This window comes from Lupinus angustifolius, chromosome LG03, assembly GCF_001865875.1.
Source record: "Lupinus angustifolius cultivar Tanjil chromosome LG03, LupAngTanjil_v1.0, whole genome shotgun sequence".
Classification (NCBI taxonomy): Eukaryota; Viridiplantae; Streptophyta; class Magnoliopsida; order Fabales; family Fabaceae; genus Lupinus; species Lupinus angustifolius.
The window spans coordinates 28716401-28742195 of record NC_032011.1 but is presented as its reverse complement, the minus strand read 5'-3'; the positions used below and the strand labels follow the sequence as shown (position 1 = coordinate 28742195).

The following is a 25795-nucleotide window of genomic DNA, read 5'->3' as shown; positions in this document are numbered from 1 at the left end:
TCTTTATTTTCAACCCCGTTAAGTTTTGGATCGGATTTTGAATTTCAGGTTCGGGTTTGAGTATGTGCAAACCTGACCTTGACCCGCCTCGTTGTCATTCCTACTTATTATATCTTCAAATACATATTGGGAGACATGACACATAGATTTGTTAACGAGATTCACTCAATTGTTATGCCTCGGTTGTTGATTCATACACATCCTGTCGTGCGCCACACCACACCTTAGGTACATGACTGTGGATGCCCCCACGACTCGACCATGATTGCCTTTATAACTGAGTCACCAACGGTGGTTTAAGAACTCAGACATGTATCTCTACATGGCCTGACCTTGTTCCACTAGATGATCCATTTTAACATCACTAATTAATGATACATAATTAAGTAAGAATGTTTTGGTAATAAATTTAACTAATATATAGGATCGAAATTAATTACTTAAGGTGGTCTATAAAAAGGACGAGAGAGACTATATATGTTTCATTCTTACAAATATCTTATAGAGCTAGTTTATTTGACTAACAAATAAAAAAATTGTAACTATTCTAAAGTGTCATGGTAGTTTATGAAAAATAGCTTTCTAAAAGCTATTAGCTAATGTTGAAGCTCCTAGTGTAGAGAGCTGCCATAAAAATGCTTTATCATTTTTGCATATAATATTTCAGTTAAATAACATTTTTCTCCTATGCAATATAATATTATTTATCTTTCAAGTTAATTAATATTTTTTAACTAGTTACTTACGTAGTTTCACTAAACAACTCAAATTCAACATATTAGATATTCAACTTCATAGCTTTCTGCTAAAATTTTATATATTTCACATCTGTTGGCTTATTTTCGCTAGCCATTAATTTCTCGGTGGTCATACATCAACATCTTATTTAATTATATTTTGTGCTACTAATTTCCAAAAGGGTCAAAGCTTAAGTGATTAATCATTGTTTTTCATCTGGCAGTATATAGTATAACTGACATATATATAAACTTAGAACCTTGTCAACAAATGTTGGGATGGCCGAGTTGGTCTAAGGCGCCAGATTAAGGTTCTGGTCCGAAAGGGCGTGGGTTCAAATCCCACTCTCAACAGTATAATTTTTTATTTTTCATATATAAGGTTATGTTCTAATTTTAATTTATACACTATTAAAATGTAAGACTAATTTCATGAAGTGCATTTTATAATACTCTATGCACTTTACCATTTCATGCACCCAGCTCGAATTCTATGATTTACATCTTCCTCAATTTTCTCGTCATATTGTATGATTCCAAGATCTTTACTACTATATTAGAGTTTGTCTGCATTTTGCTAAACTTACAATCTATATACTATATCTTACATCGACTTATATCAAAGCCATATACTTCTAAAACTTATTTTCATATTTGTAATTTATTATTTAATTTCTCATTTGATTATCTAACTAGGATAATACCATCTACACAAAACATGCATTATCGCGTTAGTTCCTAGATAAGCTCACTAAGCACATTCAAGACTAATGTAAACATGTATTGGCTCAATGTTGATATTGGTATATTCATATAACAATATATAATAAATCTTGAGATTTCATCTCGTATTCTCACATAGGCCTTCATTTCAATATACATATTAATTGTTTGAATATAGGCAACATGATCTTCTCCAAATCAATTAAAATCATGTACAAGTCCATTTGGTATACTAGACTAATGTAGTTTTTATTTTATTTTAAAAGAAATATCAATGTGAAAACAAGGTTGATATACAACAATATCATTTGGCTAGTTGTAACAGGGTCCATAGATTTATTTCGACATTAATCACAAAGTGACTATTAACATGATATAAATGTCCTAAGGTAGGGAATTCCTCAAACTTTAATGCTAAAACTATAAAAAATATCAATTTATAATATTTTTGGAACTTTTGCTTAAGATAAGGACTTCCTAAATATACCATGCAAGTCCATAATAATACAATTTATATGCTAATGATTAAAGTAATACTATGAAATGTAACAAAACCATTATAAAATTTACATGATGAAGTCATTCAATTAAAGTTTTTTAGGATGACCCTTCAAAATTGTTAGCCCTAGGAAGTCACACTTATTGCCCCTTACATGGGCACATTGCCTATTTAAGTAAACATACAGGCTTAAAGCCTCATGCACAGCATTGAAAAGTAGCAAGAGATCATAATAAAACTAATGTATGCTATTACATTCTCTAGCAATGATTCTTCTTTCTTGATCTTCCATAACTCAAATGGAATCAACTTCTACAACCATAGTAAAAAAGAAATCCTGAGATTGATAAAAGGAATTTTTTAACAATTATAGCGTAGTTTGATCCATGTAGTCAACCCTGCTTGTGAAAGTAGGGCTTGGTTGTTGTGAATGATCAAGGGTTTGATCCACTTCCATGTCGAACAGATCGAGGGACAAATGTCATACCTTTGCGGCGGTGACCAAAGCTGATAGATGAAGGAGTCGAATCAGAAGTGCTCAATTTTGAGACGGCCGAAGCAAGGTCATCTATGGCTGCATTTTCTACTTCCATCAATCCTGAAGCATCTTCTTTATGAAAAGGTTGTTTCCGTTGGGACTTCAGCCTGTGTTTCTTCGATGATCGAGCTTTCTTGTAAAACTCAAATGTGGTAGGGAATTTATGTTTGTCAACTAGATGCTGCTGTCTACTATTGTAGCTTTTGAATTTCAAACCACACCCTTCTACTAAGCATTCATACTATTTAGCAAAGATACAAGGATCATATTAATGAGATGACCCTTTAAACGATGGATTAAACAAGTGGAAGCAAAGGAAAAAGTGATAGCAGGCTAAAAACTATGAGATCTAAACAAGATAAATAAGGAACAATGGCAAGAAATTTCTAAACTTCAGCAAAGCAGAGTTTTACTTTAATCACCCTTTAAAAGAACCAAATTGTAAATGATTTTTTTAGTATTGACACGTAAGAGGATGAGCAGTGATTGAAATTGTGGACCACATCATGTGATGCGATCGCCGTATCACACAACAATTGTAGTGCGACACTGAACTACAATGATGCAGTCGCATTGGGCCATAGCACAACCATATCAGACCGTATTTGGGCCGTATTAGACTGCATCAAGTCCAAAAATATTTTTTAATCACAAAATAATTTACACTGCAATGACTGCAATCCGCATCACAATGATTGCAATGTCCAGAATCGTAGTAATCGCAACCATGATCGCAATTTAAAACACTGAGCATGAGCTTGGCACAACGGTAAGGTTGTTGCTTAGTGACTATGAGGTCACAAGTTCAAATGTTGAAAACAACCTCTCCACTTATAGGAGTAAGGCTGCATATATCTACCCTCCCCTTCTCAGATCCCACTAAATGGGAGCCTCGTGCATTGGGCTGTCATTCTTTTTAATATTGACACTTGTAAGGTCATAAAGTTATGTAAGAAGGGGATAGTTTATTAAATAAAATTGAAAAAACAAAAGCCAAATTGAATATACTACACCATCGACATAGAATCAAAGAGCATGATAGATGCAATTCTACAAGGAATCATTTCATTCTACCACAATGCATCAGATTTAGGTTTACATACCATGTCATAGCCACGTGCAACTTTTGCCTGAAAGAAAGAATCATGCGCTTCAGATATATGAATGCTGAGAAGACGCGATGTTGGATAGACTCTGGAACACACTGAACAAACTGCAGTATGCCTTGCATTATAGTGATTTTCAAAGTCCTCCATAGAAATCAAGCGTGCTCCACAACCAACAATAGGACAAAAGACTTCCCTAAACAAATGGATAGCTTTGAAATCAGGCAAATATACTGTCATTTCAACAATACCTCAGTGAACAATGCATATTATTCAACAAGGGTCTAGACTTTAAAACGTATAACAACAACCAAACCTTTCCCATTAGGTAGGGTCTTTATTCTAACTATATAGATCGAACGACGTTATAAAATCTTAACATAGATCATATTTATAGGGAAACCATTTAAATCTAAATCCGGTTCTTGTTGACATTTTACCGTCCAACGATGAATCTCATTTAACATTAAGAATCCTACAGATGTGCAGTATGATGTGATATCCTTTTTTCACCATTATAGTAGGGCTTGTTCACATCTTGCTAAACTTGCATTTCATATACTCCGACTTACTTTTATTTATACGAAAGTCATATTATTCTAAAGCTTGTCTCCCTATTTTTAGCTTCTCGTTTCATTTCTTTATTGAGTACCTAACTAGGACAATATCATCCATAAAAATGCATGCATTGTGATGTCGGTTCTTCGATATGCACAGTTCACATGCAACAGGTAGGAGCTCAATGTTGATCATTGTTAACTCATCCAAGACATTTTGTTTGTATCAAAACCACATCATGACAACAATTTAAAACCTTGCATATGAAAACCAAAACCATGAGTGCGTTATAGTTTTCGACTTTTCGTAAGAGCCAGCAACAACATGAATAACAACCAACCATTACCTGCCATCCTCTTGCATCCAACTCTCAAGCTGTTGCTTCTCTTCTGTTAACTCCAATGCAACCTTTCAAATACAAAATGGTAACTCAGTAATTAGCACTTCAACATTCAGGACGTCAAGTATTCATACTCATTAATCAAACAGACAACAACCTTAAAAAACTCTACCATGAAACACAACAAAAAAGATACATATGCCATCCTAACCTGATAGACACTCTAAACTGTATATTATTAATGGATCAGTATTTTAATTAATATGATGGGTTAATAAGAAATGTGAATAGAAAAGTAGAAATAGGCTCACCCATGTTTCCCATGGTTGAAAAAGTGAAGTGGTATTAAGCATCATTGTTATTATCAATACTATCATTACTATATATAGAATCTGTACTGAAGTTCCTTTATTTTGTCAAGTGGCACCAAGTTATTCCTTCAATTCAAATTCAATCTCAGATTTTCCCATAAATTTCTCCTAAAAATCTTCTAGGGACACTCTACTACTTTGCGAAGTGCTATAATTCAGCCTTCTTCAAATTTAACGGGTATTCACACTTTTCAAAACTTACAACCCATAGCATGAGGCTCCTATGTACCGGGCATTGAGGAGGATAGATCTATGCAACCTTACCCTTATAAGTGAAGAGGATGTTTCTATGATTTGAAATCATGACCTCCAAGTCACAAAGCAAACAACCTTACCATTTTGCTGAGGTAACCATTTTTCTTTTCCAATCATGTTTTTCCCTCTTTGCATCTACAGAGTACACACACCGAATCAAACTCGTTTTTTACAACCGTACAAAAACATAATTCATTCATGGCATGTATAAAACATGGATGAGTCTGCAAAGAAGTGTTTAACATGTGTCCTTTCTTCTCTATTATTCAAATATAATTTTTTATTTTTCATATATAAGGTTATGTTCTAATTTTAATTTATACACTATTAAAATGTAAGACTAATTTCATGAAGTGCATTTTATAATACTCTATGCACTTTACCATTTCATGCACCCAGCTCGAATTCTATGATTTACATCTTCCTCAATTTTCTCGTCATATTGTATGATTCCAAGATCTTTACTACTATATTAGAGTTTGTCTGCATTTTGCTAAACTTACAATCTATATACTATATCTTACATCGACTTATATCAAAGCCATATACTTCTAAAACTTATTTTCATATTTGTAATTTATTATTTAATTTCTCATTTGATTATCTAACTAGGATAATACCATCTACACAAAACATGCATTATCGCGTTAGTTCCTAGATAAGCTCACTAAGCACATTCAAGACTAATGTAAACATGTATTGGCTCAATGTTGATATTGGTATATTCATATAACAATATATAATAAATCTTGAGATTTCATCTCGTATTCTCACATAGGCCTTCATTTCAATATACATATTAATTGTTTGAATATAGGCAACATGATCTTCTCCAAATCAATTAAAATCATGTACAAGTCCATTTGGTATACTAGACTAATGTAGTTTTTATTTTATTTTAAAAGAAATATCAATGTGAAAACAAGGTTGATATACAACAATATCATTTGGCTAGTTGTAACAGGGTCCATAGATTTATTTCGACATTAATCACAAAGTGACTATTAACATGATATAAATGTCCTAAGGTAGGGAATTCCTCAAACTTTAATGCTAAAACTATAAAAAATATCAATTTATAATATTTTTGGAACTTTTGCTTAAGATAAGGACTTCCTAAATATACCATGCAAGTCCATAATAATACAATTTATATGCTAATGATTAAAGTAATACTATGAAATGTAACAAAACCATTATAAAATTTACATGATGAAGTCATTCAATTAAAGTTTTTTAGGATGACCCTTCAAAATTGTTAGCCCTAGGAAGTCACACTTATTGCCCCTTACATGGGCACATTGCCTATTTAAGTAAACATACAGGCTTAAAGCCTCATGCACAGCATTGAAAAGTAGCAAGAGATCATAATAAAACTAATGTATGCTATTACATTCTCTAGCAATGATTCTTCTTTCTTGATCTTCCATAACTCAAATGGAATCAACTTCTACAACCATAGTAAAAAAGAAATCCTGAGATTGATAAAAGGAATTTTTTAACAATTATAGCGTAGTTTGATCCATGTAGTCAACCCTGCTTGTGAAAGTAGGGCTTGGTTGTTGTGAATGATCAAGGGTTTGATCCACTTCCATGTCGAACAGATCGAGGGACAAATGTCATACCTTTGCGGCGGTGACCAAAGCTGATAGATGAAGGAGTCGAATCAGAAGTGCTCAATTTTGAGACGGCCGAAGCAAGGTCATCTATGGCTGCATTTTCTACTTCCATCAATCCTGAAGCATCTTCTTTATGAAAAGGTTGTTTCCGTTGGGACTTCAGCCTGTGTTTCTTCGATGATCGAGCTTTCTTGTAAAACTCAAATGTGGTAGGGAATTTATGTTTGTCAACTAGATGCTGCTGTCTACTATTGTAGCTTTTGAATTTCAAACCACACCCTTCTACTAAGCATTCATACTATTTAGCAAAGATACAAGGATCATATTAATGAGATGACCCTTTAAACGATGGATTAAACAAGTGGAAGCAAAGGAAAAAGTGATAGCAGGCTAAAAACTATGAGATCTAAACAAGATAAATAAGGAACAATGGCAAGAAATTTCTAAACTTCAGCAAAGCAGAGTTTTACTTTAATCACCCTTTAAAAGAACCAAATTGTAAATGATTTTTTTAGTATTGACACGTAAGAGGATGAGCAGTGATTGAAATTGTGGACCACATCATGTGATGCGATCGCCGTATCACACAACAATTGTAGTGCGACACTGAACTACAATGATGCAGTCGCATTGGGCCATAGCACAACCATATCAGACCGTATTTGGGCCGTATTAGACTGCATCAAGTCCAAAAATATTTTTTAATCACAAAATAATTTACACTGCAATGACTGCAATCCGCATCACAATGATTGCAATGTCCAGAATCGTAGTAATCGCAACCATGATCGCAATTTAAAACACTGAGCATGAGCTTGGCACAACGGTAAGGTTGTTGCTTAGTGACTATGAGGTCACAAGTTCAAATGTTGAAAACAACCTCTCCACTTATAGGAGTAAGGCTGCATATATCTACCCTCCCCTTCTCAGATCCCACTAAATGGGAGCCTCGTGCATTGGGCTGTCATTCTTTTTAATATTGACACTTGTAAGGTCATAAAGTTATGTAAGAAGGGGATAGTTTATTAAATAAAATTGAAAAAACAAAAGCCAAATTGAATATACTACACCATCGACATAGAATCAAAGAGCATGATAGATGCAATTCTACAAGGAATCATTTCATTCTACCACAATGCATCAGATTTAGGTTTACATACCATGTCATAGCCACGTGCAACTTTTGCCTGAAAGAAAGAATCATGCGCTTCAGATATATGAATGCTGAGAAGACGCGATGTTGGATAGACTCTGGAACACACTGAACAAACTGCAGTATGCCTTGCATTATAGTGATTTTCAAAGTCCTCCATAGAAATCAAGCGTGCTCCACAACCAACAATAGGACAAAAGACTTCCCTAAACAAATGGATAGCTTTGAAATCAGGCAAATATACTGTCATTTCAACAATACCTCAGTGAACAATGCATATTATTCAACAAGGGTCTAGACTTTAAAACGTATAACAACAACCAAACCTTTCCCATTAGGTAGGGTCTTTATTCTAACTATATAGATCGAACGACGTTATAAAATCTTAACATAGATCATATTTATAGGGAAACCATTTAAATCTAAATCCGGTTCTTGTTGACATTTTACCGTCCAACGATGAATCTCATTTAACATTAAGAATCCTACAGATGTGCAGTATGATGTGATATCCTTTTTTCACCATTATAGTAGGGCTTGTTCACATCTTGCTAAACTTGCATTTCATATACTCCGACTTACTTTTATTTATACGAAAGTCATATTATTCTAAAGCTTGTCTCCCTATTTTTAGCTTCTCGTTTCATTTCTTTATTGAGTACCTAACTAGGACAATATCATCCATAAAAATGCATGCATTGTGATGTCGGTTCTTCGATATGCACAGTTCACATGCAACAGGTAGGAGCTCAATGTTGATCATTGTTAACTCATCCAAGACATTTTGTTTGTATCAAAACCACATCATGACAACAATTTAAAACCTTGCATATGAAAACCAAAACCATGAGTGCGTTATAGTTTTCGACTTTTCGTAAGAGCCAGCAACAACATGAATAACAACCAACCATTACCTGCCATCCTCTTGCATCCAACTCTCAAGCTGTTGCTTCTCTTCTGTTAACTCCAATGCAACCTTTCAAATACAAAATGGTAACTCAGTAATTAGCACTTCAACATTCAGGACGTCAAGTATTCATACTCATTAATCAAACAGACAACAACCTTAAAAAACTCTACCATGAAACACAACAAAAAAGATACATATGCCATCCTAACCTGATAGACACTCTAAACTGTATATTATTAATGGATCAGTATTTTAATTAATATGATGGGTTAATAAGAAATGTGAATAGAAAAGTAGAAATAGGCTCACCCATGTTTCCCATGGTTGAAAAAGTGAAGTGGTATTAAGCATCATTGTTATTATCAATACTATCATTACTATATATAGAATCTGTACTGAAGTTCCTTTATTTTGTCAAGTGGCACCAAGTTATTCCTTCAATTCAAATTCAATCTCAGATTTTCCCATAAATTTCTCCTAAAAATCTTCTAGGGACACTCTACTACTTTGCGAAGTGCTATAATTCAGCCTTCTTCAAATTTAACGGGTATTCACACTTTTCAAAACTTACAACCCATAGCATGAGGCTCCTATGTACCGGGCATTGAGGAGGATAGATCTATGCAACCTTACCCTTATAAGTGAAGAGGATGTTTCTATGATTTGAAATCATGACCTCCAAGTCACAAAGCAAACAACCTTACCATTTTGCTGAGGTAACCATTTTTCTTTTCCAATCATGTTTTTCCCTCTTTGCATCTACAGAGTACACACACCGAATCAAACTCGTTTTTTACAACCGTACAAAAACATAATTCATTCATGGCATGTATAAAACATGGATGAGTCTGCAAAGAAGTGTTTAACATGTGTCCTTTCTTCTCTATTATTCAAACTCAGGTACTGATTCATAAGCATATGCATCTGCTCAACAACTCTATCTTTCTTTGCTTAATTTAAAATTTGATTCAATCTTTTGTTTTTGTTAAGTGGATTCAAATTCAGACATGCTTGATTAGTGATCAAAAGGTTGTGTAACAAACCTTATTGCATAACATTGCATATCCCCTCTCTCATTATTACAGTTTCACACTCTCATTAACTTCTGTTAAGTGTTAATCATTGCCAAATACAATAATTTTATTCCTTTTGTTTCCACTTTCACGTTTCATCAATCTGATTTGTTTCTTTCATACTGAGCATTCTCCTTCCAATAAGGTGTTGCGTCTATGTTGAAAGGACAATGTTGAAGTAAGTTCATAACATCAAAGGCAACATCTTCTTATGCCATTATGCCAGTAACTATTTTTACAAAGGTTTTCATTTTGACTCAAATTTTCCTTCTCCAATAATGTACTTATGCCATCCTTATTTTCTCATTTATATTATTATGTGCTCAGTGTGTAAAAACTTCATTGTTTCAGATTTCAATTTTCCATGCTCCACTAGTTTAAATTGTATTCTGTATGATTTTGAAGTAATGTTTAAACTTAAAAGATGTAGAACTAAAAATTGGGAAGTTTGAACTACAAAATATTTTCTATTATTTGTAAGATATGTTCATTAGGTAGGTGTTGACATTTGTGAATCATTATGAATGGATTCTAGAAAGTCTTGCCAACACGAAAGGTTGCTATTTTCTTTTTGGGCTTATTTGGTGGACAAGATAAGAGAGATATGATAGAATAGTCTGACATATTTTGTTATAACCCAGAGTTTGGTGAGCCAACAGAATAGGATAAAGTTACCGAGATAGCCTATCCAATTCACCCAGGGCTCGTTTAGTGGACATGATATGATAATTTGTTTATGAGCCAACGAGATAGAGCTATCCTATCTTGTTCAACTAATTTATTTTCTATCATAGGGAGGAGGTGTGTTAGAAACAAAGAGGATAGTACTGTGTTTTCTTTTCTCCTAATATATCCTCACCACCACTGCCACAATACGACCAACACCACCGCCACATCAATGTCATCGTTATCTGGTGGCACCAAATACTAAATACGATAATAGTTTATCCTGTTCATGTCTTATCCTACTCTTTACCATATCTTATCCTTATACCGACCACCAAACGTGCTCCTAGTCTAATTTCTATCCTATTGTGGTGTTATGTTAGAAATGAGCCGGATAGAAATAGTACAGCGTTTCCCTCTCATATCCTCATATTATGTTATATTTTTTATTTATTTTTTTCAACCGCCATGATGACATCCGCCATTTTCCCGCAACGCCATCCGCAACGCCATCCGCAACGCCTTCATGGCTGAATTTTGGCAGCCGCCATGGGCAACACTGCCTCATAATGAACATTACTACTACCACCACACAACTACCATCACCACATCAACACCGATAAGAACTTGTTTTCCTCATATCTTATTCTACTCTTACCCTGCTCTCTATCTTATCTTGTCCTTATCCTATTCCGGCGGCTACTTGATAAGCCCTAAGCGCATGTCGGCTATATTTAATAACTATGCTCAAACTATTCTTGTTAAAACCATCACAAGGGGATCAATAAGTAATTTGGTACTACTAACTACTGAGCAAAAAAGTCTTTAGATATTATGGTCATTGCTTTTAAAAAAACAAGGCAGGTTACTTACCACTATTCAACTCTAATTTCTTTCATATCTAAGTTACTACTTTGGCATAAGTCAAACTCATAGTCTCATATCACCGACCGCATCACCTGATGCGGATGCGGCCACAATATTGTGGTTCTGGTGATCGTCGTCGTAAATAACTGTATCACACCACAATTGTGTACAACAAAATCATAATGATGCGACAACATCGGGCTACAACACAACCGCATCAAATACAAAAATATATTTTTCATCACAATCATGTTTGAAATTGGAATAAGGAAAAGGAAAGAAAAGAAAACCTGTTTGGCAAGGAGTTCACGTTCGACATTGCCAGTGGAGAAAAAAGGAGAATCGGGTCGAAAAGAGCGAAGAAGCGGTTTCCAGTATTGAAATCCAGATTGCAAATTTCTTTCAACATCCATAGCCATAATAATAATCACAACAAGAATCGATTATTTTTTTAAGCTGAGAAGTGGGAATAGAAGTGAAATCAGATTATGGCTTCAACACTTTCACTTTTGAATTTGAAACTTTTTGCAATTTGAATCACTCAATTGCTTTGGGTTGCTTCATCAATGCACGTGCTGTCAATATAAGCTTAGGGCAAGGCACGTGCTGTCAGAAAGTCAGGAAATTAGGCAAATATAACAAAGAAATTAATACTTTTTTAATTAAAAATATAATATCCAATATAAATTTTATAAAACCTTACCAGCTCATTTGATATAGATTATGAAAAAAATATGTATGTATTGATAGTGTATAACTTTATACACTAATTTTATATCATTCACCATTTATATATAATTATCATTGACTTTTGAAAAAAATAATATAAATGAAATGATAGATATACAATCCTTCCCCTATTTAGACTATTCTAATTCTTGCTTTTTGGTTTGAATAATAAGTTGAAAATCAATAGAGTTAGTATTCTTGAGTTTTAGTGAAATTATACAAATTATTCTTTTTTTCTTAGCATTTATATAAATTACTCTTAATTTATATAGATACATTATATTGATTACCTCTACAAGGGAGATGACTGTAATTAAGTTAAATTTCAATGAGTACATATATAATTTACTATTAAATATACAATAATTAGGATGAATTGATCATCTGTAATTTACATATAAAATTTGATTATGAAATCACTTATATATATATTTTATATATTTAAGCAATTTCTTCTTAAAATTATTAGTGCATTTTGTAATGAACCAAAAATGAGATTTTTACAATTTACTATAATTTTGCTTCCTTTTGTACTTTATGTCACTTATTATCTATGTAATGATGACAAGATAAATTTTAATGTATATTATATTGTTAAGTATGACAATGATCATTTTTTACAACTTGAGGAAAATGAAATTCAACTTTCATTAGACCAAAATAATAAGTTTTCTCTCCTCTTGTGCCCTTGAACATTTTTTCACAACATACTAATCCTACATTTTAATATAAAATATATAATTTTAACATTTTAATATAACATTTGAATAATAAGAAAGCTTAAAAGTTTTAGGATTTCTTAACAATAATATTTTAATATAAAAATACAACATTTCAATATTATTTATAATATTAGCATTTTTTTATATAAAATACAAATTCTTTAGTTAATCTTGTGTTATCTATACTATCTTTAATTATCTCTAATAAATCTTAAAATAATGATAACAAAATGACTTTTTCATGCAATATTCTTTCATTTAAATCTTATAATTGTTAGTAACTACTGATTTAAATGTTGGATATAAAATAAAATATGAACAATTTATAAAACTCCCTTAAACTTTATGTGTTTTGCAAGTAGACATCGTAAACTATTTTTTCTTCTTAGTTACTCTTAAACTTTAACTATTGATGAAATTAATCTCTACATACATAAAATTTTAAATTACTAACAATAAAATTAAAATTAACACATTCTAATATTTTACCACAACATAGTTATTGCCAATTAATGTGACATTAATTGTGGTTTCTATATATATTGAGAAGTGGTGCAAAGTGTTTTTATAATCATCAAATTATGTGCTTGGAATGACTTTCTTTCTTATTGGTTGATATATGTTGCTGCAGTATCAACATTTATTTAGTTCCGATACTCAACTTTCTATATTTATTGAGAGGCTTTGGACTGTTAAGCAATAAATAGAGTTATAATACGCTGAATATTCAGGTTTGGGATATGGAACACTTGTTGGTTCCTCAAAATTGGACCTTTTCACAATCTACTTTGTTTGCATTTCCTCATAACAGTTAATTTTACAATATCTAATGTGTTAATTTTAATTTCTTTGATAGTAATTTAAATTTGTATGTATGTTGAGACCAATAGTTAAAGTTTATGGAGTAATTAGTAAGAAAAAATAGTTTACAATGTCTACTTGCAAAACACATAAAGTTTAAGGGGGTTTTTGTAAACTTTTTTCAATAAAATATATCGTGATTGACTTTGAGTTTCTCAGTACTTATAAAGTATTATTTATTTTATAAACAAATATACTTATTAACGATAATGACATAGAGAAGAAATGATACAACTTTACTCAATCTCACATAAAATGATAAAACCCCTTAGGGTCAAATTGGATATCCCAATATCTTTAATTCTACATGATAAAGCCCCTTAGGATGAAATTGTTTATGACTCAGTGATCGAACATACAACAAGGAGAAACAACAACAGAACAAGGAGGTAGACGCAACTAGTCAAGCATAATGATCAATAAGAGGGTAGCTCTACTCCAACCGAATTACCCTAAATTTCGTGGAAAACATCCTAGAGGACATCATCGGTGACATGGTACCAAACCGCAACAATTTAGGAGGCATCCGAAGGAATGGAAGGGGGTTTGGAGCAAGACACATGGAGATGAAGACGAATATGGTCTAACTTTTTCTTCCAATTTCGTTCACTGGACTTGAACATGAGAATCCTTGTACTCTTTTTCTCAAGTTTTGTAAACTTTATAGAACAATTGGTACAATGGAGGAAGAAGAATATAATGTGTTCTTGAGGATGTTCTCATTCGATCTGATTGGAAAAACCAATGAATGACTAACAAACCAATATCTACTAGTAGTAGTCGAGTGAACCATCTAAAGGAAATATTCTTGTCAAGATTCTTCTCACATGTCAAACTCATGGATGCCAAAATAACATTTTATGTATTCTCCTAAGGAGCCAACGAAACACTAGGCAAAGCTTGGGAGAGGTACAAATCTTTGTTGAAGAGGTGTCCTAATCATGGATTTGATGTGGAATCTCATATTCATTTCTTTCGCAATGGACTTCATTAATAACATAGACTGATATTGGATGTCACAACTAATGGTTCCTTGATGGGAAAGAGCTATGTTGAACCTGCGGGCATAATTGAAGCCATGACTGCAAGATTAGAACGGCAGAGGTAGTTTCTCTAGGGATTTCGAAGTTTCCTTGGACATGTTGGGTTCTATTGGTGCTTTATCAAGAACCTTTCTAAGCGAGGCCCTTAAGCAACTTGCTGAACAAAGACTCTCCTTTCCCTTTTCACGAGTCTTTCCTGAAATCTTTTGAGGAACTCAAGCGGAACATAGTCACAACTCTAATAATCACTGCATTTGATTGGAAAATGAATGAGAACATATATGCGATGCAAGTGATTATGCTATTAGAGTTATTCTATGCAAACAAAAAGACAAGAAGTTCCATGTCCTATACTATGCTAGCAAGGTTTTGAACATTGCTCAAATCAACTATGCAACTTCTGAAAAAGAGTTGCTATCTATAGTGTATGCATTAGAAAAATTCTAGAGTTACTTACCTCCAATGGCTCATGCTATGTCGAGGAAGGAAAAAATGGAATTTTGTAAATTTCTTCATGGTGTTAAAGTTCCAAAGGGGTACTCTTCCAACATCCGGAACTTCGTATCAATGAAAGACCTCAAGTTAAAAGGTCTTAAATCTTATAATTGTCATGTACATATGGAGCATTCCTTGGCTATTGGATACGGTCTATTCTACCAAGAAAGGTTCGAGGAACCATAACTAAGTTATGCTTCTTCTTCAAGGCAATTTATAGCAAAATGATTGACCCTCATAAATTATCTACATTATAAAGACAAATTATTTTGACTTTGTGTGAGCTTGAAATGTATTTCCCAGCTTCTTTTTTGACATAATGGCCCATCTAAGTATTCATCTTATTCGAGAGACACAACTAAGTGACCCTTCCTATACGAGATGGATGTACCCTTTTGAGTAGTATATGAAGACATTAAAAGGGTATGTGAAGAACCAATCAAGACTAGAGAGTTGTATTTTTGGGCAATATATTATTGAAGAAGCTCTTGATTATTATACCGGATACCTTACGGATGGTGATTTTAGAGGCATTCCAAAGTCCCGGTATGCAAAAAGAAAATTTGGCGAAGGGATTACTAGGAGTCAAATACTGACTATAACAAGAACCGAATTGGAGCAAACACATTTATATGTTTTACATAATGCCGACGAGGTTGAGCCATATGTTGAAAGACACAATGAGATGCTTAGGAAGTCTAACCCAAGTAAGAATGAAACTTGAATTCCAAACAACATAATCGGTGTTTCATAAAGTGGCTAAAAAATCACATTATTGAAGAGTTGAATATAAATGTATATTCGGTTTCTGAAAGATTGAAATAGTTAGTAAATGGTCCAAGTATATAATAGGCGTTCAATAATTTTTAAAATACAAGTATATAATACATTTGATAATCAACCACTAAGATTTTTTTGACGAGGGATGGCAACGAGCTTGAGTAGTGCTTCCCATTCTTAAACCCACAATATTTACGGATATCTATGCCGGTAGCGGATATTTGTGGTACTCAAAATGTTTTAATTTTAATTATATATTCATATATTTTGTAGTAATCATTATGTAAAAATAATTATTATATGAATACTATGATATTTATATAATAAATTTATCATCATAATCAAATAAGTGTAATTTATTATGACATAATAATAAAATATATGATATATAATCTTAAAATAATAATAAAAAACTATAATATATAAATTTAATAAAAACTAAATTTATAAATTTGTGTACCCACAAGTGGATATCATAAAATTTATTCTTATTCATAAGCTATTATTGCGGGTACTATTACAGGTATTTTTGCGGATACTCATAGATTAGATTTTTTTGTCATCCCTAATGAAAGTTGTTTTCAATGAGATAGTTATTTTTTATTGCCATAATTAAAATGTAGATCCACGCTCCTTCTAATTCTAGGAGTGTAGTACCTCTCTAGTATTGTAGAGTTTTGGTATTTTAAAAAGAGAAAAAATGTATAATACACTAGATACTAAACGAATAAGATTTAAACTAACAAATACATAAAAAAACTGAAAGTTGTTGTACTAAAGAGTATCTATACAACATTGATTTAATAATATTGGATCCAAATAAATCTTAGAAAGACCAAAATATCAAATGTTCAATTTATGTGAGTGACATTGTTGGAGAGAGATAACCACACATCCCGAAAGAGATTAATTCTTACATATTGATGAAGGAACACCTTTAGAAGTACAAAAAAAAATCCACATACAAATTCTACACCGAGAATACACTACATTAGCTAAATTAGTCACCATTTTTTATATTAAGGGGGGCTAATAAATGTTAAAATAATAAACATAAAATAATTCAAGGGCTTATCTCTAAAAGGGAAAATAATGAAGCTATTAACATGTAATATTAAATAAGGCAAACACGTTATTTATTAAAGGCAAACACGTTTTTTTATTAAAGGCAAACTCGTTTTTTATTAAAGGCAAACTCATGTTTAAATACTTTAAAGAGGTTGAGTCCAATTTAATTTTGACTTGCTAACTTAAATAAATAGACCAAATGTGAGTTGTTGTGTTTTTCTCCATTTCACATATCAAACTTAGATTTTAATGCTCTGCTGAAATGATTGCACTACTTGATGGCTCTAATTAACTCTCTAAAACGAGTGGCTTATAAGAAATAGTAAGAGTAAAGATAATTTAAATTTTTCGAATTTACCAATTTGGTGAGTAAAAATTGAAAAAACTCAAAATAAATAAAAAAAATTAAATGTGAATCAAATTAATTATTGTTAACATTTTTAGGAACATGAAAAGGATTATTTTAAATCAAATTCGCGATTTTTAAATACTAATTTGAATTTTTAATTTTGTGAGAAATAAAATCTTACATATGAATTCACTCAATAAATAAAAGAGTAAATTACACTGACACCCCCTGAGTTTTAGTGAAATTACACAAATCACCTCTTACTTTTCTACACATACACAAACCTCTCTAGTTTTTATACTTTCGTTACACTGACTACCCCTGCATAAGAAATAAGTGTAATCTTTTAAACAAAAAATATGAAAAATGCAATTAAGTTAAACAAAACATGATATATTGTGTCGACAACTCCAAATAATATACAAATCAATGTATCTTTATTATTTTTGGTTACAAAATGCTTTAACATTTCTAAAGAAATGTTGTTTAAATCGCTCTTATAATATAGTGTAACGAACTAAAAATAAAAAAAAATATAGACTCAAATATTATTTGGACTTGTCTCCACAATATATCATGTTTTGTTTAACTTAATTGAATTTATCACATTTTTTGTTTAAAAGATTACACTTATTTTTTATGCAGAAGTGGTCAATATAATGAAAGTATAAAAATTAGAGGAGGTTTGTGTAGGTGTAAAAAAGTTAAGGGTAGTTGGTATAATTTCCCTAAAACTCAAGGGTGTCAGTATAATTTACTCTAAATAAAAAGATCTAAAACAATTACCAATAAAGTTTATTATTCCTCTCATCTTTTTATACTTTTTAAAGTTTTATGTACAACAAATAAATTTATTACCTAAACATTCTTATTTACTCAAAAAAATTGAATAAAAAAGCGGTCCAATTTAGGAGGATCTCATTTTATGAAGTTTGAGAATGATAAATGTATATCACCTTACTCTTATAAGCAGAGAAATTGTTTCCGGAATTTGATATCATTACCTTGTGATTACCGAATAATAACCTTACATGAAATAGTCCAATACTCATTTGGAAAAGATAAAATGATTTAGTAATAATGTACAGAAAAAATTGTATTGAATTATTGACAAGTTTAATAATGTATCTACTTTCTTTAATAGGCTTGAAATTGCCTAAAACGGTTTTATAAAAGGACAAGAAATAGTCTAATATTCTCTCCATCCATTTGTTAGACACTTTATTTGTCAATACAAAATTATTCTATTTACTTCTTTAAATAATATGCTAAAAACATTTGTTAAGTTTCCCTTATCAAAACTCAGACAGGTACAGCGAATATCATTGTCTGGGCAAATCCCACAGTAATTCATGATGTTTTTTTCCTATTATCAAGAGTATTTTTTATCTTATGAATAGAAAATTAATCTTTTTTGGGTGTGTGACGGTCTCTTCTAACAAATGTTACTCATAGGAATCGAACTCTTCACCTTTTGTTCATCCTAAAAATCTAACAGAGACTCACACTATTGGATATTTTTACCCACACTATCTAGACATTTGTACTTATATATTAATTTTACCCCATAACATAAATTTTCTATATCCACTAACGGATTCACAGTGAGGTTTTTTAGCAGTGGAATTAAGATATATACTCTTAACTTTTGGTTTTTGTTGTTGTTGGTACAAGTATGTTCTTTATATATATACTAGTGTGTATAAGCACTTCGTGCCTGCTAGTCAATATTGTATGATACTACTATTTAATTTTTATATATTTCATTTTTTATAATTAGAATATTTTTGTTGTATCCAGTGTATTTTATATTATAATTTTTATGTGTTTATGATAATATTTAGTTTATGGTGAGAAATATGGTTAATTAATGTGTTGATAGTGGTTAATTAGGATTATATGGTTTTTTTTGTAAAAATTAAATAATGTGAAAGACAAAATAGGAAATGAAAATTACACTATGGTGGAAGTTACATTATGTTTTGGCTTTAGATATAGTATAAATATAATTTAATAAATTAAGTGATATATTCCTTTATGATAATATTAAATCTAAAATATTATATAATATAAATAAAATTGGCCAAAAGAATAAGTATATTCTGCAAGACCAACAGGTCTTCAGTTTCACTCATTTGGGAAAAAATGTTTTTGTTAACCTTTTTGTTCATTCACAAACATAAGAAATTAAAATTTAAAACAACATATAAAATAAATGAGTTAGGAAAATAAAAAAAATAAAAACGTGACCCAGATGTTTATATCTTAATATAGATTCTATATCACCAATAAGACATTAGTCTAGTGATTTAAGGTAATGTTAACTACAGGATGACCAAAAAGTAAAAAGTTTGATTCCTGTAAACAACAGTTGTTAGAAGAGGCTACCACACACTAGTTCCTTACTCATAAAATGAGAGAGTACCCTTGATAATACTGAAATAAAATATAGATTCTAATTTGAGTTTGTGCAATGTGAAAACTTCAAAAGCAAGTTATCACTTTGGCATGAAGTGAAAATGACCTAGGCTTTACTATAGAAGAGGGTAACTAAGTATTAGTTTGTTTTTGACTTTTTAGTACTATTTTTACCATACACCATTACATAAATGAGATATGAATATTATTACATTTTAAAGCAAAGAGAAGAGAAATACGTAATTTCTACTTCTTATATTAGCATGAATCTCTTTGATATTTAATTTCCTCAACCACACTGAAAGAAAGAGAGCAATATAAATAGAAGGATAATAGAGTTGTAGAGACATTAACATAGAGAAGGAAAATATGAATATCATAAGGATAATATTAATGGCTATGTTTATTGTTTTTAATATTTTATCTAAGGGTGAAGGAAAACTAGTAGAGAATTTCTACAATTCAACTTGTCCAAATGTTGAATCCATTGTGAGGGATGCAGTTACCAAGAAGTTTAAGGAAAAAAATATAACTGGACAAGCAACTTTGCGTCTATTTTTCCATGATTGCTTTGTTGAGGTGAAAAATTTCTTATCTCTATAGAATAATGTTTTCAATTATATTACACTCTTCAATAGTAATTATAGTTTTAAGTCTCCACATTGACATCATCATCATAGTTGTGGCCGGGAGGTTTTCACAATTGCGATAAATACAACAACAACCGAGATTATAATCGCAATTTAAAACTCTGACTAAAAACATCATTTCTATACATCCTAATTCTCAATAGAAGTTGTTTTGCTTCCTTCAAAATAGCTATTTTCCTTTTGTTATGTTTCCTTCCTTTTTTCTATAATTTTTTTATTATGGAGTTTTCAATTTTTTATCATGACTTTATTTAATTGTTTTAAATTATACTCATCAATCATAATTATGGCCCAATGTTATGGTTCCAAAGAATATGATGATCACAATTATCATCATATTTTTCAACAGTAAATGTAATATAATAACAATCATAATTTAAAACATTGGTTAACACATGAACAAGTTATGAGATTGGACAAGAAAACAACTTTTTAAGGATGGTATTCCTACTTATGATGAAGGAATTAATTAATTTTTGGATATATAATTGTCCTTTTTATCACTCCTAAAAATTAAACATTAGCTTTTGACTTTGTAGCATACCTAGGAAATCTAATGAAACTTTATATTATTAGACTAACTTACTACACTTAATTTCATTAAGGAGAATATTGATTTGGGTTATTAGTTTATGTAGTATATGATTTAAACACAAATTTAATTGACAATTTTTATGACATAGGGATGTGATGCCTCAGTGATAATAAGTTCACCAAATGGGAATGCAGAGAAAGATGCATCAGAAAATCTTTCACTAGCAGGAGATGGATTTGACACTGTGATCAAGGCAAAACAAGCAGTTGAAATTGTATGCCCTAACATAGTCTCATGTGCTGACATTTTAGCACTTGCTACTAGAGATGTTATAACCTTGGTATGAAAAAACATTAATATATGTTATGCATTTTTCTCATACTTTTTTTCAGACTTCATAACCTTTTCATAAAAAAATTTGCTCTAAAAACCATGACTACAAATATTGTATCATACTGGTTGGTTTAACTGCTGAATCGATATGGTATGACAATTATATCGGACATGCAGCTAAAGTAGTGAAATTGTATTTCTTTAACCTTTCTCAAGTGCCAATGTTTCAGCTTGGAGGCCCTTCATTCAATGTAGAACTTGGACGTAGAGATGGTCTTGTTTCTCAAGCATCACGTGTGGAAGGAAAACTTCCGAAATCAAATTTCGATCTAAACCAACTAAACACGATGTTCTCACACCACAACTTGACCCAAACCGATATGATCGCACTTTCTGGTGCGCACACGATAGGTGTCTCACATTGTGACCAATTTGCAAACCGTTTATACCCATCTATAGATCCTACATTGGACTTCAACTACGCCCAACAATTGAAAGCAACATGTCCTCAAAATCCTGATCCCGACACAGTTTTCTCATTGGATATTGAAACTCCTCGCATTTTTGACAGCTTGTATTACAAAGATTTGGTTTCAGGAAAAGGGTTGTTGAGTTCAGATCAAGTGTTGTTCACTAACCCTAAATCAAGGTCTACAGTGATTGACTTTGCTAAGAACCCTAATGAGTTTAATGATGCATTTGTTATTGCTATGAGGAAACTTGGAAGGGTTGGGGTCAAAACTGGTAACAAGGGAGAAATTAGAAGAGATTGCTCAAAATTCAATTCTTGATGAGACTTGTTCTAAATATAGGTTTAACCTAGGAGATATTTTGTTGAAGGGAAAGAAAAAGGGATATAAAGTTTTCAATTTTAAATTGAAAGTTATATAACATTATGAAAATAAGGAATAGATTGATTTATTATTATGAAATCTAATTGATCATTTCTTATTATTTATGAAAAAATATTATATAATGCACTCTTTTTGAAAAACATGTGTTCTATTTTCTTTTCATATATAAACCAATTCTCCAAGAGAATATGATGATCCAAATTATATGCATATTGTTTGTAATATTACCCAAAAAATAAGGCTTCTGATTGTTTGATGAATCTAGTTTTGGTTACCCATGTTTAACTCAAAATATAATTAAGTGAATTTATTCAGATATGATTGATGTAAACTTCCCAATTTCATCTTTCTTACTGCTCACAAATAAAACTGTTATTTGTAAATAAAAAAAAACCACTCTTCTCAATTTTTCTTCTATACAAAAACTGGTTTTCGAACTTTGGTATATTCTATTTGGATATAAAAAAAAAAGAGAAGTTAATACTCATTTCGGATCATGAATATTTTGATCCATACAACATAGGACTTATTGGGGAGCATGCTTTGGGGTGGTAGTAAAAGTCAACTTCAACCTTATTCTAAACGACAACGCATTAAAAAGTTAAAAGTACCACATGACCCAAAAAAATTATGACCTCTTGTCCTAAGTTAACAAATTATTTTTTGTTTTTATGATTTTTTTTCCCCTTAATTAGTGAACATTTTTAATTAAATTAGGATACAATGAGACAAAAGATTAAGAGAGCTACATTCCCATCAAAGATGCCACTCATAAAAGAAAGAAAAATATATGGTCACTTGACCTTGTGGGTAGGGACGTAGGGTCCCTATTTTGTGGGTAGGGTCATTGGACACACTCAATCCACCAACCATGTTATGACATTGTGGGAGAAGATAGTGTATCAAAGTCCAAGCCTTTAATTGTTTTGGATCATTTCTAGTACTGGAATGTTAGGTCTATAATGAATTTGATGATTAATCTACACCATTAATTTTGTTTAAAGTATAAGCGTCATTGTCCTATTTAGCACTATGTACCGAAGAGAATCTGAATTCTTCAATTATATGAATCAATCATGTTTTTGTATTGGGAACATTTTTAGGTTTGGTCCATGTTCATAAATGCTAGTATGTTTACTCGAAAATAACAGGTCATCCGCTGTCGGTGTGATTCACAACATTCACACTTACACATTTTTCACATTTCTCTTTTTAGCTATGAGGTAGGGGTGAGCAGGACTCAGCCCTACTCGCTCACTCGGCACGACCTGAGTTCGGGTTCCAAAAATAGACTTTATCAATATTTAGGGTCAGGTAGGGACCAAGCATGACCCGACCTATCCCGTCCCAGGATTACTCGCTTATCATGTTTGCATGTGTTTCTACTCAAACGTGTATAGAGTAATTATTTATTCTTTAATTTTTCCATAATATATACATTATTAATAATACATATATACATATATCATTTTATATATCAAACTACATATTCATACTAATATATAATACTGAGAAGTCTTTATCTAAAATGAGTATGCATTATATTTAACCGGGTCTAGCGTTGGATCAGATTTAAATGTTAATCCGGTTGCTATTTAGAGTCGGTTAACTTTGGGTCTAAGGCTGGGTCCGAATTCAAAAAAGTGACACAACCAATATTTAGGGCCGGATAAGGACAAGCCTTAACCCGTCTCATGCTCACCCCTACTATGAGGCACCTAATGTCATAAAGGCACGAGTTCGGTATGAATATTTGGACAAAGTATAAAATATAGGACGAAGTACAAATTACTATATATATATATATATATATACTATAAAACTAAATATGAATATAAAAAAAATTAATTTGTGATTCAATATTTATATATAGATTTAAATATGATTATCACGTGTATATATATATATACACACATATATCTTGTGTGTTACTGCATTATTTAATATTGCTCTCATAGATTTTAGCAAGTTGGATAAATTATTATCCGCTGTATATACTCGGTTAGAGTTTATATTGTTATTGTGTTGAATTTCCTATCAACATGTAGTAAATCATCCATCAATACTCATAAGAACCTAGTTATGTCATTTTGCAACTATGATATGGACGTATTTGATACATTGTACATAACCTTAGCATCACTACTCATAAGAACACTAATGATTTTTCTTAGGAAAAAATGTATATACTAACAGTGCAAGAGTTTTATACATTGTCACGGTATTATCCATCATTCATGTCAATACATAGATATTACACTCTTCTTCTTATACCAATCAAACATATAAATATTTGGAAAAATATACACAACAATGTTGTAGCAGCAAACTGGTAAAACGTCCCTTATAAAAGCTTCGGCCCTTAATTATTAATCTTTCTTGAATCCAAATCTATAAGGACACCAAAATACATAGTCCAAACTCTTATTATCTAAGCCTACTAGTAGAAGATTTTCCATATAGGTTGGCATAAACAATCTTAGTTCTAAATACCAAAATAATGCATAAACCTGATGCAACAATGCATAATCCTGCCATGATAATTGAAGTCAAGAAAAAGCATATAGAACCTTCACACTTTAGTGGCTGACCAGCATTAAGCGAACTGAACATAAATGATCCTGTACTCCGATGGTCGTGATGGCCATCACGAGCTTGTTTTTCGGCTTCCGAGTCATAGATTCTGCTTGCAATGAGACTAGAAAAGACAAGAGTTCCTACAGGGTTTGCTAGAGTAATGAAATTGTACAATGCACCAAAGTTTCTCAAACCAAACAACTCAGAAGCTGTTGCTGGAACAATTGCCCAATGAGCACCATAACCAAGTCCAACTAGTAAAGTTCCAACATACATTGCCCCTGGCCATCCCATAGCAATGAAAACATGTCCAATAGTCATAACAAGTTGAAATACAGCTAGTGCAATAGGTCTTGGATATGCATGATCCCTGCTCAAGCAAAACACAAAGGAATTTGAAAATAAATTAAGATCTTGATTGAGATAGATAAGTATATAGCACACCTAAGCATTGAATGAGGTTCAATAGGTAAGGTTGTATCCACACTTAAACTATTTAGCGAGTTAAGATCAAGACGCAATTTGGAGTTAATTAACTGTGGACACAACCTTACTTGCTCACTTTAGAGGAACCTGTTTTCGGAATTTGATACGTGTATGAACTGTTTTTTACGTTTTTTTTACCTCACAACAATCTCAGATATATAACCACCTCCGACACGCCCAAGAAAGTTCCAAATACTGATGATGGAGACAAATATATGCGTATTGTGATATCCTAGAGACTGGCTCATCTGGCCGATATTGTCGATTACTGTTAACCCGGATCCAGAACCCAAGACCATGGAAATGAAAATAAGCCAAAAATCTGCTTTGATCAATGCTTGTGTCAAGGTAAAATCCTCCCCTCTATGTGGTCCTTTTCTCCTCTTGACCTTCACTGCTCCTTCTGCAGCCGCTTGGAGTAGCTTCGATTGTAATTGCGCGATATGTTTTCGCCTTTCTAATGCTGGAAGCAAGTCCACT

The 25795-nt window shown here is 31.8% G+C and overlaps 4 protein-coding genes and 1 non-coding gene across 5 annotated transcripts in view; 2 read left to right on the top strand and 3 right to left on the bottom strand.

The window, feature by feature from the left end:
* TRNAL-AAG lies at positions 1011–1091 on the top strand. Its single transcript has one exon. It is a non-coding gene; the product is annotated as a tRNA-Leu (tRNA).
* Positions 2187–4857, bottom strand: LOC109342491 (zinc finger protein 511-like). Its single transcript, XM_019580469.1, has 4 exons — positions 4813–4857; positions 4508–4569; positions 3601–3799; positions 2187–2738 (listed from the first exon to the last, which is right to left on the bottom strand). The coding sequence occupies exons 1-4, from the start codon at positions 4855–4857 to the stop codon at positions 2394–2396; spliced, it is 651 nt and encodes a 216-aa protein (XP_019436014.1). The 3' UTR covers positions 2187–2393.
* On the bottom strand, positions 6493–12020 carry LOC109344359 (zinc finger protein 511). Its single transcript, XM_019583111.1, has 4 exons — positions 11706–12020; positions 8814–8875; positions 7907–8105; positions 6493–7044 (listed from the first exon to the last, which is right to left on the bottom strand). The coding sequence occupies exons 1-4, from the start codon at positions 11832–11834 to the stop codon at positions 6700–6702; spliced, it is 735 nt and encodes a 244-aa protein (XP_019438656.1). The 5' UTR covers positions 11835–12020; the 3' UTR covers positions 6493–6699.
* LOC109344358 (peroxidase 55-like) lies at positions 20043–22349 on the top strand. The gene is made up of 3 exons (XM_019583110.1): positions 20043–20459; positions 21214–21405; positions 21629–22349. Exons 1-3 carry the CDS (start codon positions 20250–20252, stop codon positions 22187–22189), a joined length of 963 nt encoding a protein of 320 aa, XP_019438655.1. The 5' UTR covers positions 20043–20249; the 3' UTR covers positions 22190–22349.
* Positions 24590–25795, bottom strand: part of LOC109344357 (protein NUCLEAR FUSION DEFECTIVE 4-like) — a 5819-nt gene continuing 4613 nt past the window's right edge. Inside the window, exons 3-4 of the mRNA XM_019583109.1 lie at positions 25454–25768; positions 24590–25199 (exon numbers count right to left, since the gene is read on the bottom strand). Of these exons, the coding sequence (XP_019438654.1) occupies positions 24680–25199; positions 25454–25768 (835 nt within the window). The 3' untranslated portion in view covers positions 24590–24679. The remainder of the gene's footprint in view (positions 25200–25453; positions 25769–25795) is intronic.